Below are 17,084 nucleotides of genomic sequence, written 5' to 3'. Positions count from 1 at the left end.
ATTTATTTATTTATTTATTTATTTATTTATTTATTTATTTATTTCTATTGACATATTCACTGTAGCACTGAAAACAAGAGTCATTTCCATCCGGGGCTCAATAAGGATATCCTGTTCCTGTGACACAGCTATGACCAATCAGGTATCTCCTCAGTCTGAGTCTTGCTGATTCTATGTTACTTTTGACTAAATAACAACTACTGCTGGGGAGCCTGGGTGGCTCAGTCAGTTAAGCATCTGCCTTTGGCTCAGGTCATGATCTCAGGGTCCTGGGATCCAGCCCCATGTTGTGCTCCCTGCTCAGCAGGGGAGTCTGTTTCTCTCTCTCCCCTTGCCCCTCCACCACTCGTGCTCTCTCTCTCTCAAATAAATAAAAACTTTAATAAATAAATTATTTAAAAAGTTATTAAATAATAACTACTGCTTACATTCTGGATAAGCATTTATGTACTATTTTGGTCAGACACCTTCCAGCACAAGTATTCAAAATTTTAAAACCTTCTAGCTGGACTGTTATCACCGTTTTACTGTGAAGTGAAACTATGAAATGATACAGAACTTAGAATTCAACAATACCACAAAATGCACCATATGTTACTGAGCCTTTTCTGGAGTTAAGAAATTAAGCTTGCCTAATCTAATCTACCAGAAGATTAATTTCTTCTCTTTTCTTTTCAGTAGCTATTCAAAGCAACTCTAGCCGCCTCATGTGTACCCTATCAAGAACTGTAAGCAAACAATTCCAGGGCACTGACATGGGAGGGGTGGGGGGAGACGGCGGGGGGGGCGGGTAGAACAGGGCTCTGGGAGGGCCACTCACCAGCTATGGCGCCAGCCAAGAGCAGGCTTCCGGGACTAACCTGCCCATCTTCGTTTGCAAAGGAAGCCTTCACATGAGCATAGCACGGGAAGTAGATGGCCGAGAAAGGAATGTCCCGCAGAAAGCATGCTTTGGCACCCTGCACATTTGAAAAGGAAGAAAAACCACATGAAACACATATCCCATTGAGAAGATCAAGCTTTTCTGGAACTTACCTCAGAACAAAATATTCCTGGAGGAGACCAAGTTTGTACTCACAAGTTGAAAGGGGAACAGAAAAAAAATAACCCCGATTCAGCAAGTAATAAATCTGAATTTTGTTTTTAAAAATAAAACTAATTTTATTGTGTGGTGTGAGCAAGAAGGGGATCGTTCTCATTTATTCCAATGATAAGATTTCGATTCAAACACTTTTGGAACTCTGCCTGCAACATCCTTTTAAATCCCTACCACTGGCAAGTCACTCACTGGCATTTCAACGAGTATCTGTTCTCAGAAGATGGGCAGTAACACCAAGGTACCCCTTTGTTTACATACTAGGAAGTAGACAAATTTTATAGGTGGCAGGGGAAGAGGTTTGTTTTTTGTCTTGTTTGAGACTCTGATGAAAGTGTTGGACTCTTTCCCAGAAAAAATTACACATACGTAAAAAATTATATACCTTTTCAAGGGGTTCATGGATCCCCTAATTTATTCACATACTTACCCCTTCTCCTCCAGGGTATGAAACATTGATAAATGCTTGTTCTAAAGCTTTAAAATATTTACAATAATTCCTACCCATTTAAGAGCTGTGTGTAGAGCAATTAGCAACTAGAGCAAAGTCTTCAAATAATTTCTGGTGCCAAAATAATGCACGGGAAGGCCTTGAGAACTGGTGTGTGCCCAGAAACGTAGCATTCTGATGAAAACCACAAGACATATATTGTGTCTCAGGCAGGCTAAATGGGAAGGAAGTCACCCCTTTTCAACACCTAATGATTTAATACCATTTCTTTCACAGATTTCTAATACCTAAAAATTTCCACTAAATTGAGAGACTCTTCAAAGAAAATAATGAATCCATCCAGATTCAACAGATCTAGCCACGCCCAGTGACATTTAGTAAGGCTGAGTGATGCTGGATCTCGGGGATTTCTGCTCGAAGCTAGGCTCCACTCTGTCAAAGTTCCTAACACCACACATCTGTTACTATAGCCTTGGCTTTCTGACACCATCATCACACTGCTGACTCAAACTGAGACTGTGGGGAATAAAATCCCTAGTCTTTTTCATATGAATCGCTATTAACCTAGGGATACTGTAACTTACTTAGTTGCCTTAAATAAATAACATAAGCAGGGCTTTGTCTCATCCTAGTAAATTTCATCTTAGCGTGGCCCAGGCTTCTAACCAGAACAGATGCTTAGAATCGGGATTCTATCATGCTTGCTCTTCCTCGGTCAACTTACCCATGGATGTATTAAGATATCTTTGTCCATTCTGTATAGATATTCAAAAAAAGGGGGATGACAGATCTACATAGTCCTGCCAATCGACCCACACTTCAGTATCTTGTCTACCCTCGAACTGTTAAATGCCTAACTGAAAAGAAGAACCACAAAATCCACCACACCCAAATTCCTCCTTTTATATATATGTGCAAACGGATGCCCAGGATGATTATTAATCGATCAACTGCACATTTCCTAAGGGCCACACTAATGGTTTGCTCAGGGGACATCCTTGGAGGCAGTGCCAGAGACAGGTCTAAAACTCAGGGCAGGACTCTCAAATCTTTCCACCCCCCAGCCCCGCCGTCGCCCCCTCAGCTTTCTCAAGGGGGAAAAGTACAGTCGAATGCCAGGATCCCTGCGTAGCATCCAGTCCTTCCCTTATGATCAGTTAATGTGGGCAGGTAAGACCCTCACGTGGCTGTTTCACTGTTTACTTCCTTTGCCTCATTTGCCTCCAAAACTTCCTGTAAATTCTGCTAGCCATTTACTCCCTGGCAGACTCTGTTGAGGAAATATTCAAATTAGATGCCAAATAACCAATTCAAATGAAGATCAGTTAAATCTTCATGCCCAGCTCCCTCTATATAGTAAAAGAAACACTGCCATATTACTAGCTTTCTAAACAAATGTCTTTGCAGTAATTTTTTAGGCTGATACAATTCTTCCTCTCACAAACCTTGCTTTTTACTAAATCTATTTAATTTTTACTTTTAACCTCATCTCCCAAATCTTCACATCGGAGAGCCAAACTTCAGTCTATTTTTTTGCTGGTAATATTTTTCCTTTAAAATGTTTTCTCCCCCTGATTATAAAATATTAACTGCTCATCACAGACAATACAGAACAGCATTAAACATTTAAATTGCCTACTCGTCACCACCCAGAGAAACCACTGCAACTACGTGTTTTGGAGCGTTTCCTTCAACAGGAATATTAGTAACTATTATCGTTGAGACTGTCACTCTGTGGTTCTGAGTTATTCTTTTCTTCTCCTTAAATTCATGGCGTATGGTTTTGTGGGTTTTTTTGGGGGGTGGCGGGTTTGGAGAGGAAGGGACTGGTATGGTTCAACGTCTCCTTCATTACTCAGCCATATTGCCTAAATTTCCTTTCTATTTGTTGTCGGCAAAACTCTACGGTCATCTTTGGTCTTAGCTGTCCTGTGGATTAGGCCCCGCATTCTCACCCTTCTCAAAGTTTCATAATGACTTCACTTTCCCATTTTCCTCTCCTTGGTCAGTCTGGTTCCTCTCAGGTAAAGCTGCTCAATGCCCCATGCATCTGATCAATCAAAGTACTATCACTCTGCAAATACCTTGATGATTGCTAAGCTGCGAACATCAACTCCTTGAATATCACCTCTTCATTCACTTAAAGCCCAAATACCACCCTTTCCACAGAGGATTCGTTAACCAGAGGGCAGACAGGGAGTGAATTCCACACAGCTCTACGCTGTCTGCGCTTTCTCAGTGCTGTTCTGATTTTCTTCATGCTCTTCCATCTGCCTCTATCAATGTTGCCTTTTCCAGAGAGTAAGCACCCAGGGGCCAGGAACCAGGGGCTAAAGAACACACATCAAAATCTCTGGCTGTCACTTGGGGCCTAAGGCATGTTCTGGTGACACTGATTTGACTGCCAATTCACACAGAAACAACAACAACAACAACACATAATTAAAAAGAGAAACAAGAGGCTTTGGGATACGTTGTTAGACTCCTACAAGGAAAATGAACTCACTTCTTGGAGAAATATATTAGAAACCCAAAAGCCAAGCTTTTGGTTTGCAAACAAAGATCTATAATTTGTCGGGGATAAGATACAACAGGGCTTAGGAAAAAGCAGCTGATGATTTTGTACGGGAATGTGAAGATTTTAAAATAGGAGAGAAAGACAGCTCTGAGTCTCTCTGATGCTTATGCGGCTTCAAGATGATCAGAAGGCCACGGGAAGACGTGACATGAAATTAGAAACCTCCCTGTGACACCGAAGAGTAAGGCGCCGGGAAGCAGCAGTTGGGTTTTCCCAAGAAGGAATGCTCCCTCCTGTCCTGAAATCATGACAATAAATCCTGTCTCTGTGTGAGAACATGTGTCTAGTAAGGGATGCAACATGCTTAAAAAGATGTTTGAAAACATTCCTGATGCCTGAGAAGAAAAATGGCCCGATCAAAACACAAGCAAGCAAGCAAACAAACAAGACCAAATCTAAGGAAAAAGTGGAGCCACACTGTGAAACGCCAAAGGAAAAATGGGTCAGAAGATGTATTTTTCCTACCTGGAATCAGACAAGGTCGTCAGGTAATTTATGCATGTTAGAGTGAAGAGCAGACCTTCAAAGACGTCACAGGTTTCTGATCTGAGAAAAGGGAGAGGGAAAACCAAGGAAGAAAGAAAACCTATGGGGCCAGGGGCTTAGGAATAAATGATGGTCCCGAGGAGGTGTCACCCGCACTACGAACATCAGGACGGTGGGGACAGGAGGTGTGTGTCTCCCTGCCTCCCCTGGGGCCTGCGTGGGCACCTCCCTGCAGCAAATCACTGTCTGGAGTCAGGGGCGCCCCTCGCCCCTCTCACACCCCAGGCATCAAAGCCCAATTCCCAAGGAGAGCTAATGTTGCAAAAGGTGGGAGAAAAGGACTTCTTAAGTTTCCCCGCCTTCCTTCTTTCCTCACTACTTTCTTCAGGTCTAAGGCACAAAGGCAGGTGCCAATTTGTAAGGCTGCCTCCGGCAACATGGGACCTGCGGCCCCAGCACAATGGAAAGGGAAGCAGGAGGTGAAAAAGGCTCTTCAAGTTCCCACAGTAAGAATGTTTCTCTCCCAGATTCCTTGATAAAGCCTTCGCTTCACGGTGAATACCCATTCCCTGGTCCCACATCACAACACGGAACCCAGCTGACTTGCAATCTACTTGCCCACGTCTGATCTTTCCTAAGTGGGCAGCCGTTCTGAACAGGCAACGTGATAAGCAAGGGCGACATTCCATGCTGCCCACGAGCCTGCGTCAGCAACACAAAAATGATTACTTTGGCCGTTAAAAAATTAATAAATTACAAAGTGTGTGCCACCTAAAATAAATCTTTAAATGTTCTTGCCCTATAAGAAAATCCCCACATTTTCCTGCCTTAAATCTTCCTCACTGGTTCTCTGGGCAACTCTGCCCTCAGACTCTCTGGTCGGCCCTCCATTTCCTCTGCACACACAGTAAAATCACTTGGGGAAAATTCATACACGCAAAATGCAATCATTTAATCTCTTACCATTCATTAAAGCACTTTCTCCAAAGAGGGAAAATTATTGGTTTTTTATTTCCTTTTTAACAAAAGGACCACTAATAACAGACAGGAATGATAAAGGCGTCTCAGGGGAGACCTATATATAAATAAACTAGAATCAAAACTCAAATCTAGTTTAATTCTCTACTCTGGCTCCATTCCTATTCTGTATCGTTCTAAGGCCTCTCGTCATCATTCTGTTTTAGAAGTCTAGGAAAGCTTCTTCAAGGCTTGGTCTCACTTAACCTCTGGTCAATCGTCTACAGGCAGCATGGGCCACTTAGGCTCAGAGACACTGGCCACGGTATTGCCGTGGCAAAAGAACTACTACTGCTTCTCACCCTTTTTTGATGTGGACACTGGAAAGTTCAAGGGAGCTTAATCAGTTCTTAAGTTGCTGGAATCATCCACTCAAGTTTACTCTGGCAGCTCTGTCGGGCATGAAATTGTCAAAAGACAGAACACAACAGGATTTGTATCTCTCTCCCTCTCTCTCTCTCTGACACACACACACACACACACACACACACACACACACACACACACAGAGCTATCTCCAACGTCTCTTTTTTCTTCTTTTAAAGTTCTGCATCTTGGATGGTATCACACCTACCCAATCAATCTGAGGAACAAAAAACAAGCCTGAAGAATGATTGCTGATAAAGGAGTGGGGCCAGTGCAGGTCTTTTGCATGCTAATTCCTGCTGCTTCTAGCTGGACCTGCAACCACAGCTCGAAAACAGAGTCTTTCTAATACAGGGGAAGGTAATTACACTCACAAAGGCACCTCTGTGTCAGGGCCGGGCACCGGAGCCAGCAGGTCTGGGAGACCAAGGCTTAACAGAGACTCCTGCAGTGAATGCACATTGTCTAGCATGGGGGAAAATGCCAGACGGAGGGACCTGCAGCATTCAAGACAACAGTGGTGCACCTTGTCTGAGGAGGTTACTGAATGCTTCTGGCACCTGTAGTCAGAGCCACCCCTCCTTTCCTACCTTACAGGTTTAGAATTTATTTGGCGTGTATAATTGTATATTTTGATCCTGGAGCTACAAACAATGGGCAGCATGTCAGGTCTTGATCCTTAGCATTCCTCTTGTTTCTCCCAAGCGAGTTAACCCTTGTATACACAGTCTGGCTTTCACCTCTCCTGCCCAGTCAAGGGAGAGTGAGGCCCACGTGCCTGGGATTTGAACAGGCTGAGTTTCAGTATCTTGCTGAGAAATAGCACCGGTGCCAAGACCCGTTATGGGATTGTGTCACTGGTGTTAAAACCAAATGACCCAGGAAATAATTGGAGACCTGGTATCAGTGACATTGAAATTACTTCAATTTGAATATGAAATATCAAAACCTATTATTTAGTTTCTTTAGCCCGGGGACTTTCAGGATACTGGCTTCTCCTTAATTTCACTGCAATTCTAATCAAAGCATCTTGGTGACTCCAGGCTTTTTTTTTTTTGTGGTAGGAAATGCCACACCTGTGTTGGTTCTGGTTCTCTACTGTTCTATCGTACGCTGCTTTGCCATCAACGATGCTCGTATTTAGACAGGCTGGAAATCCAGCAAGTGGCACCGAGTTTTACTACATGGACTTGTGGTCTCTGAGCAAGTAACCTTCACGAAGCTAATCTATAAAACATGTTCCACCTTTTTCATTTTCCTTTCCTTTCCCTTCTTGCCTTCTTTCTTCTGACGTCTCCCCAGTATCTATTTGCAAGGTCCACAGTCTGTTTAAGCGTTTATTTCCTGGAAATTTTAATATACGCACTTGTCTTTGTTATCTTTACCTTCCTCCTGTATAATACACGCATTTTATACAACTTATATTATGAGCAACCCCCCATCTTATTGTCATGTACTTTAATTCTAGCTTTAAAAACATTGAGCATTGTATTGTAATTGTAATTACCATTGTAATTACCATCACACGTGTATTTAAATTCACAATGCTATTTAGACTAAACATTTACCACTTCCTTTGCTCCTCATTCCTTGCTGCATCTCCAGCCTGTCACCTGGATCGCTTTCCTTCCACCTAAAGTACATTCTAGAATTTCCTTTAGTAAGGCCTTATCAGTGATACGCATTTTGAGTATTGCTAAGTCTAAACAATGTCTTTATTTTATCCCTGTTCCTGGAAGACATATTTACAAGGTATAGAATTCTAAATTGAAAGGTTTTTCCTCCACACACTGAAAACACCTTGCCGATGTCTTCTGGCTTTTATTGTTCTTGTTTTTAAGTTGGTTGTCAGTTCCACCGTTCTCTCTTGGGGCACCTGCTTTTCTCTCTGGCCATCTATGAGCTTCCCTTCAGCCTTGATAGTCAGCAGTTTCACTGTGACATGTTTAGTCTGGATTATTTTTATTTATCCCACTTGCGACTTGTTGTGCTTCTTGAATCTAAGGATTGACAGCTTTTTAGACATCATGTCTCCTTTCCTTCTGGTTTTCTTTTATACCTATTAGACCGTCTCATACTTTCCTTTATGTCTCAATCTCTCTTTGCCTCTCTGTTCTTAGTAATTCTCTCTTCAGCTATGTTTAATCTGTTGTTAAAGCCAGAATTTTGAAATGTTCAGTTTTAAATTTTAATCATTATAAATATGTTCACCCCTTTTAATTTTTCAAAACAAATAAAAACATTCATTTTATATTTCTGATAATTTTGAAATTTTAAGTCTTTGTAGGTTTAAAATGCTGCCTGTTGTTTTTTGCTATCTCTTCTTAAAGTGCTTTGTTTCCTTATGTGATTGGAGATTTTAGACTATGAGCTGTTCATTTTTCTTGGAACAATATCTATGAAAATTCTTTGATGTCTGGGTTGAAGGTGTTTTTTGTTTTTTTTGTTTTTGTTTTTTTTCATTCTAGTTAGTTGACATACAGTTCAATATTGGTTTCAGGAGTAAAGTTCAGTAGTTCATCATTTACATATCAAACCCACTGCTCATTGTAACAAGTGTGAAGGTGGGCTCCTTTTGAGAGAACTTGTGTTTGCTTCGTTCAGGTATCTGGGGGCACTACTAATGCAAGACTTTGCCAGCTTGAGAGTCTTCATATCACCCAAGAAATATAAATTCAGCATGCAAACCCATATGAGACAAGCTTAGAATTCCTAATTACTCCCAGGGGACAGCTTTCTCCTCTCCCTTCCCTCTCCCTCCAGAACCAAAGCAATTTTCCTTACAGTCCAGAATGGTAAAAGAGAGCATTTTAATTTTACCCTTACGCTGAGGGTATGACCCTTTGAGGTCCCCCTTTATGGAAGAGGAAATTTCTTCAGGACCAGGAATTAGATAAGGCAAGAGTGGTCCCTAAAACAGAAACTTGAAGGAAGCACTCAGTAACAGGGCTGTTCAATAAAAGGTCAGCACCTGAGAGTAAGTGCCTCCTTACATTTTGTGACCTAAGTGCTTTACTTGCTTGCCCACCTGAACTCTACCCTTTTAGACTTAGCAGTTTGGGCAGTACCTGGTTGTTCCCTGAGACATCAACAATTAATGTTCAAGTTCAGGTGTTTGGCAAATGCCTTGAAGGGTTCTCCTTATCTCACGTAAATTTTGGCTTGTATATTCCTAACTCATGAATTTGAAAAGGCTTTTATAAAATATACTAAAGTATATTACCCAACATTTTTAGTTGTTTTCAATGAGATGATCAGCTCAAATATCCTATCTGCAAATGATTAGAAACCTTATGGGCAGGGGCGCCTGGGTGGCGCAGTCCTTAAACCTCTGCCTTCGGCCCAGGGCGTGATCCCAGCGTTCTGGGATCGACCCCCACGTCAGGCTCCTCTGCTGGGAGCCTGCTTCTTCCTCTCCCACTCCCCCTGCTTGTGTTCCCTCTCTCACTGGCTGTCTCTCTCTCTGTCGAATGAATAAGTAAAATCTTTAAAAAAAAAAAAGAAAGAAAGAAAGAAAGAAAGAAAGAAAGAAAGAAAGAAAGAAAGAAACCCCATGGGGAGAACCTAATGCCTTAAAGAGGAGATGCTCAAGTTGGCTTGCTCTTGACACATCCCCTTGATAAGTTTCCTTCAAAATGTTGCAATATTATATAGGCAACGCCCCTGATAATTCTTTTTTCACCTTCTCTCCCTGATGTACCCAAGCTCTCCAAGCCCAAGGAGAAAGAAAAAAGCTCTTTATTCCAATCCCCTTCAGCACACTCAATGGAGGCCATCTCTCTGCATTGTCAACCATTACGGCTGTTCACCTACTCGAGGTGTTCCACCTTTCCGCATGCAATTATCTCTTCTTGAAGAAAATGACTTTTCAGAGAATAAGTAGACTGTATTCAAAAAAATAGTCAAAATGTACCATCTTATTAGGGTTGTGTTGGTGGCTCAGTTGGTTAAGTGTCTGCCTTCGGCTCAGGTTATGATCCCAGGGGCCTGGGACTGAGTCCCACATCGGGCTCCTTGCTTAGTGTGAGGGGGTGGAGCCTGCTTCTCCCTCTGCCTGCCACTCCCCCTGCTTGTCTCTCTCTCTCTGACAAATAAATAAAAAATCTTTAAAAAAAAATGTACTATCTTAATATGGATCTATATCTGAATTCTGCCACTCCCCACCAATGGCAGGACATTATCGGAACAAGGATACAGGCATTGGAGTCAGAAACCTGAGCTCAGATCACTGCTCTGCCACTTAGCTGTAAGTTTTCAATATCTCTGTACCTCAAATTCCTCATCTATTAAATGTGAGTAACTTTCTTAGCGACATGAGAATTTAGATCCAATGACTAACATAAAGTACCCAGTACAATACTTAGCAAAAGGATCTTCAATAAAAGGTGATGATATAAAGGTAATTACCATTATCAACGAAAAGCACACTGTCCTGCTGCAGCAGCAAATGGAAATAGCTAATATATTCTTTAAACAACTTGCAGCTGAAGTAGTACTCCTAGATGGTTTCATACCTGCATCACAGTAGAGTTCTGTATTTATCAGGCTAAGAGCCAATCTTTTATTTGGCAAAAGACCTAATCCTAGGTTTATACTAGTTTGCTAAATTGATCATACCCCACATGGGAATTTTTTACTGTCACACAGTCTATTTCCTTAATTTTACAGTCAATAAACATGTCTTAAACTGGGTACTTTTTAAATGAATACATCAGTCACAATAAGAAACCAGATAAATGGAAGAACAGAGTAGCAGAAATGTATCTATCATTTCTAGAAAACATATTCGGAGCGCTCTTTTATTTATTTTATTTTTTTAAAGATTTTATTTATTTATTTGACAGAGAGAGAGACAGCCAGCGAGAGAGGGAACACAAGCAGGGGGAGTGGGAGAGGAAAAAGCAGGCTCCCAGCAGAGGAGCCCGACGTGGGGCTCGATCCCAGAACGCTGGGATCACGCCCTGAGCCGAAGGCAGACGCTTAACGACTGAGCCACCCAGGCGCCCCCAGAACGCTCTTTTAGCAATGGATTAGTAGCACCATTTTCAGTATTTTTAAACATAAAAGACTGCATATTATATTTCAAAGTTTAATTAAAATAAGAAACTGTTGTGTTAAAACTAATCCGGGGGCGCCTGGGTGGCTCAGTCGGTTAAGTGTCTGCCTTCAGCTCAGGTCATGATCCCAGAGTCCAGGGATGGAGCCCAGTGTCGGGCTCCTTGCTCAGCGGGGAACCTGCTTCTCCCTCTACCTGCCTCTTTCCCTGCTTGTGCTCTCTCTCTCTGACAAATAAATAAAACCTTAAGAAAATAAAAACAAAAACAAAAAAACCCAACTAATCCTTCAGGCACTCAGCAAAAAACAGAAACAAAAAAACTCACAACAGAAGAACAAAACGCTAACTTGATAAAAATGTTGGCCTCTGGAAAGACAGGTTATCTGTCACATGGGACTGCGAGACCAACATTTTATTGTTACATACTCTTTTACATCTCAATTTTCTTCTTTTAAAAACTATTTTGCCTACTAACATTAATTTTTAAAAAACATGGGGTGCCTGCATGGCTCAGCTGGTTAATCATCTGACTCTTGATTTCGGCTCAGGTCATATCTCAGGGCTGTGAGATTGAGTCCTGTATTGGGCTCCATGCTGGGCATGGGGCCTGCTTGGGATTCTCTCTTTCTCTCTCCCTCTTTTAAAAAACAAAACAAAAAACCTTTATGGCACTAATTATTAAAAAGCTATGGCACTATATGGTTACATTCTCTCACCTCCCTTAGTGCTAGTCATTTTGAAGGCGATGATACCATATTCATCTTTTGTAAGATTAGTTCTAGTAGAGTGTTGGCCCTCAACAAGTATTTGGTGAACAAATGGAAAAATTATTTAAAAAATTAACCTTTTCTAATATTTTTTATTTTTATTTTCCTTATGAAGTTTAAAAATTTTAATTCCAATACAGTTAACATGTAGCGTTAGCTTCAGGTGTACAATGTAGTCATTTTCTAGTACTTTTAAGAACCTTTTCTAGTCCCCTCTCAGCACACTCAACACCTTTGGACAGTGTTTTATAAAAATAATATTTCAAGGTGCCTCCTTTTATTCGCTATTCTAAAGTCCAAAGAAGAATGCCTGACTTGGAGACAGGGGCTGACCACACAACATCAGAAATTATCCAGGACTGGGGCAGAGTGGAAGGAACTGGGTATTTCTGCAAGAATCCATTAGTTGACATCCTATAATTTAAAATTAATAATACCTAACACATCATGCAAACTATGTGCTAATTTCTAGCCTATGTCATTTCCGTGCATTATTTTTGTAAATCCTGACAACAATCCTATAACCATGTAGGTACTATGCCTATCCTCTTTGTACAGATGATACACCGAAAATACAGGGATAGAAAGATTTAAAGTCTTTTTTTTTTCCAGTTTGTTGTTGTCTTTTTAATGCAAACTTTAAGCATAATATGGATAATATCATATGACTTGCAATATTATTCTCAAGTTCACACCATATTAGATACAAAACCTGGCCCCTCGAGGTATTAGATACCCTCTTCTGAATTTTGAAAATTCTGCCTTTTAGTAAGATAAGATGTCCAAAGTGTTAATTTTCATGGAAGATATTTTTGACAAAGCTATCAGGAAGGCACAAAGTTATTTTTCAACGAACACAGAGATATCACTTGGAACAGCAATATGGCTCCATTGTCAGGTTACCTGGTTTTGGCGCGGCATATGGGACTTGTGTTGCTACTCTGGTTAATATATATGTTAAAAAAAAATAAAAGGGCCCTCTTGCCTCACAATGGATAAAATAATTTTAATTTCTATAATTTAAAGAGCTGACAGAAGATCTAACATGTTCTTATTCTAAAAAATAAAACAGAGCAAAGCAGAGTCATTGTCCCAGAATATCTACCATATTAAAATAGCACTGGGTACTAAAAACAACTAGCAAGAGCAGTAATCTAACTGCCCTGGCCTAAGCTACCGGACGCTCACGATGCTTGATGCCCCCTCAATTCTTTCCACCTCCATTCTCACCGTCCACCATGGCACCAAACCTGCCAGCTGTGGCTCACTGTCTATGCTCAGCATGTAACTTTGTTGTCAAACTTCCGCCAACTATCCAGCACGTGCTCTCTCCTATCCGGCTCAACAGATCTCTATGTGATAGCTCAGGTTTCAAAGGGAGATTGCACTGAGGTAGAAACCCAGCGTCCTACTTACTTACAAGGTCTGTGACCTTAGACAAATTACCTAAACCCAGCAAGACTTCCTTTCCTCAGAGGTAACTTGGAGCTAAAAGAAACCCCCAAAAAACAAAACAACACTACTATCTGCCTCCTTGGCTGTAGTAAGGATTAAATGACAGGACATAATACAGAGCTTTAAGCACGGGCCTGGCACAGATTAAACACTCAGTAAGCACGACCTCCAGTGAGCCTGTGTGCACTGTGCACGTACCTGCGTTCTCTCTCCCTCCCTCTCTCTCTCTCTCTCTCTCTCTCTCTCTCTCTCTCTCCCCCCTAAGCCTGGGCTCTGTCTCTACTGCCTCTCCTGAAATCCTAGCCCATTTGATCTTGCTATCTTCAGATGCTTCAAATCCTATCTTCAGTGACTCTTTTTCCCCATCTACAGACAGCTATGGTTCTCATAAAAAAACAACAACAAAACAAAACTGAAAAAAGCAATAAATCTTTCAACTTCCTTTCTCCCTGAACATCCTTACACTCTTTTTCTTCAAGCTGCTGTACTCTTTCCCTTCTTTTCTTTCACAGTAAAACCTTTACACTGAGTGGTCTGTAGCTGCTAATATTTTCTCATATAGGTTTCTACTTCTGCCATTCTACTTAAATTGATTTCTTAAAGATAACTGCTGACCTCCATCTTTAAGTGCAAAGACCTTTTCTTGGGCTTTATCCTGGTTGGTCTCTGCCTCACTTGATACCACTCACCTCTTCCTCCCTCCCCTGTACTTTATCCTTCCATCAACTCCTAGTAACAACTGTTCATTTCAGTTCTCCACCTGACAGCTCCTTCTAGTCTCTTCCATCCATTCTTCTTTCTGCCACCTAAATGAGGGTAGTCTCCGAGTTGCATCACTGGTGTCCCATCAGCTTGGAGATCTTACCCATTCTCCTAGCTTCACGCAAGCAGATGACCCTTAAAAGAGCATTTCCGGTCCCCAGCCCTCTGAGAAGGCTCTGGTTCTACACTCAGTAAGGCAGAGTAGGGCAAACACCGCACCAGGAGTCAAGAAACAGTCTGTCTTAGCCACCCTGCCTACTAAGTCACCTGGCTAAATCTCCTAAGATTTTTGGGCTTCTCATCTCAGTTAGAGAGGTAACAACAGATAGAAGGTCTTGTAAAGTTTCTGTAGCTTCTTAAATATCAGAAAATTCTAAAATTTACAGTATCACCATCTATGCAGGTGTTCAAGCCAGAAACCTGGAGTCATCTTTTAATCTTCCTTTACTTTTCACCTTGCCACCCTTTCCAAGACTTTGTGAGACTGACTCTCAAACATCCTCCAAATACATCCCCTCTCTCACTGTAAATAAAACATTGATAAAAAATATATATTTAAACAAAACATATATAAATTTTAAACTGATAAAAAAAACAACAAAAAAAACCCCAATATAATCCCTCAATCTGCACCGTCACAGCCTACCTGAGGTTAATGCCATCCCTCCACCCCACTGTCCCCAGCCTAGATCCTCCTAACAAGCCGACCACCTTCAGTCATGAGTTCCTCCATGGCACTGTCCACACTGGTAGTGAATTATCCTTCGTCCAACACAATCCTGATCATGTCATTTGTCTTTGCCTTTCACTGGTGAATGATGACTCATCCTTTAAGGCTACCTCCCTTCAGAAAGCCTTCCTGACCTTGCCACTGAGTCATCCCCACCCCCCTAAGGACCCTGTGCACACCCCTGACAGCCCTTCCCAACCGCACATATGCTGTATTCCAAGGATCTTTTTACCTGTCTGACTGCCCCACGAGATAATAAACTTCTTACAAAACCATGCATTTTTTATTCATGTTTGTATCCCCAGCACCCAGGGTAGAGCTTGCTGGGTGAAGGAATGGGTGCCTCCAGAAATGAGGAAGCAAGCTCATGAATAATTAGCTGCTTCCTTTACATCTGATGTCCCCAGTATCATAATCTTTGGTCATTACTTGCCAATTCACTCACTTTTTGTGCTCTAATATCCTTGTTTATAACTGGGAAACACCTGGCTTTTGCTTGCCATTCATTGCTCAACAAATATTTATCAAATGTCTATTTATGTGCCAGAAACAGTTACAAGCAGTGCACAAGGCAGGTCTCTGGTATCAAAGTACACTCTAGTGTACACGCACCCACCCACATCGAACACCAGCACATGGTGCTGGGTGCTCCGGACAGAACTGCAAGCTGGCACGAGGACAGTGAGTGACCTGGCTATCCTTGTGAGCAAGCCTCTGTTGACCAAAGACACGAGGGAAGACATTTTAGGCAGAAGGAGTAAACTTGGAGTATCTGAATAAAAGAAAGGCAGCCAGCGTAGCTAGCAGAGGATGGGACAAAATGGAGGGCAGAGAAGATGGGGCCACAGGGAAGAAGCTGGGGCTCTATTCTAAGTACAGCAGGAAGCTGCTGGATGGTTTTCCATCAGGGACACACACAGTTTCTTAGGGAACGCTTATTTCTCACTTCCTCTGGTTTCTGCTCAAATATCATCTCATCCAAGAGGCTTCCCCGATCACCCTATCAAAATGCACCCCCTCCCCCACATCCCGTCCTGCCTTGGCCCTTCTTCACTCTCACCTGCCACCTATCTTCTTCAAGGATTTTAGCAGCACCTGATGTCAGCGATTTGGTTTTTTAAACATTATTTTTCTGTTGCAGTATAGTTGACACACTGTTACATTAGTTCCAGGTGTACAACATAGTGATTCAAAGTCTCTATATGTTATGCTGAGCTCATCTCAAGTGTAGCTACCAGCCGTCACACACAAAGCTGTTACAGTATCACTGACTCTATGCCCTGTGCTGTGCCTTTCATCTCTGTGGCTTATTCGTTCCCTAACTGGTAGCCGCACCTCCACCTTCCCTTCACCGGTTCTGCCCATCCCTCCCACTTCCCCTTATAGATTTGTTTTCTGGATGGCTGACTTTTTCTACCCACCAAACCCTGAGCAGGCTCCTCACAGCCACATCCTAATCTTCCAGAACAGTCAGCTTTCATTAGAAGTGTGTTGAATGCATTCACAATCAATTCATCTGGTTTACATTTCAAATAGATCAACTCTGGGGACAACAGATTTAGGGGAGTCAAGAATCAAAACGAATAAACCCATGAGGGGGCTTTCACAGAGCCCCAGAGGAAAGACAAATGCAGGAGAAGTAGGTAAGAACTAGCACCATGGTGGCTGGAAGACCTTGTAATAATGGCCCTTGGGGTTAGAAAATTCGCAGGGCACGACTGTCCCCAAAGTTATGACGGGACAACTGTTTTCTTCAGGTGGGCGCCATGAACTCATAAAAATAGATATTTTTAAAAGCTGCTAAATTGAGTACTTATTCTTATGAACTCCTACGTTATCAAGCTCAAACTGATAACTGATGTAATCTGACAAAATCTATTAACACTAAAACAATGCACATGCTCCTTGACCTAAAATTTTTCACTGCTAGGAATCTATCATTTGTATATACTCACAAAAGTACGTCAAAATATACTGCAGGGATATTCACCTTGTCATTACTTATGATATCCCCAAACTGGAAACAACATAAACACCTATCAACAGGAAACTGCTTAGAGAAACTCAAGAAAAAAATTTTACACAGCTATTAAATAAAATGAGGAAAGAGCTTTAAGGTATATTGTATGCACTTGAAACTCATGTAACATTTAAAAAAAGAAATATTGTGTATTTAGAAATATTCTATTTGTGTTAAAACACACACACAACATTGATATTGATACAATATGTGATACACACAGAAAAAGAGGGAGAGAGGAGAGAGAAATATTGATGTAAACAGAAAGGTTTTCTTTTCTGAAGGATATATAACAAAGAG

General features: G+C 41.6%; 1 protein-coding gene across 1 annotated transcript in view; it reads right to left on the bottom strand.

Moving 5' to 3' along the window:
- Window positions 1-17,084, bottom strand: part of SLC25A13 (solute carrier family 25 member 13) — a 176,289-nt gene that overhangs the window by 13,065 nt on the left and 146,140 nt on the right. Inside the window, exon 15 of the mRNA XM_040644255.1 lies at window positions 821-959. Within this exon, the coding sequence (XP_040500189.1) occupies window positions 821-959 (139 nt within the window). The remainder of the gene's footprint in view (window positions 1-820; window positions 960-17,084) is intronic.

This window comes from Ursus maritimus, unplaced genomic scaffold (genome assembly GCF_017311325.1).
Source record: "Ursus maritimus isolate PB19 unplaced genomic scaffold, ASM1731132v1 scaffold_3, whole genome shotgun sequence".
NCBI classification, from domain to species: Eukaryota; Metazoa; Chordata; class Mammalia; order Carnivora; family Ursidae; genus Ursus; species Ursus maritimus.
This window is presented reverse-complemented; position numbering and strand designations above follow the sequence as displayed.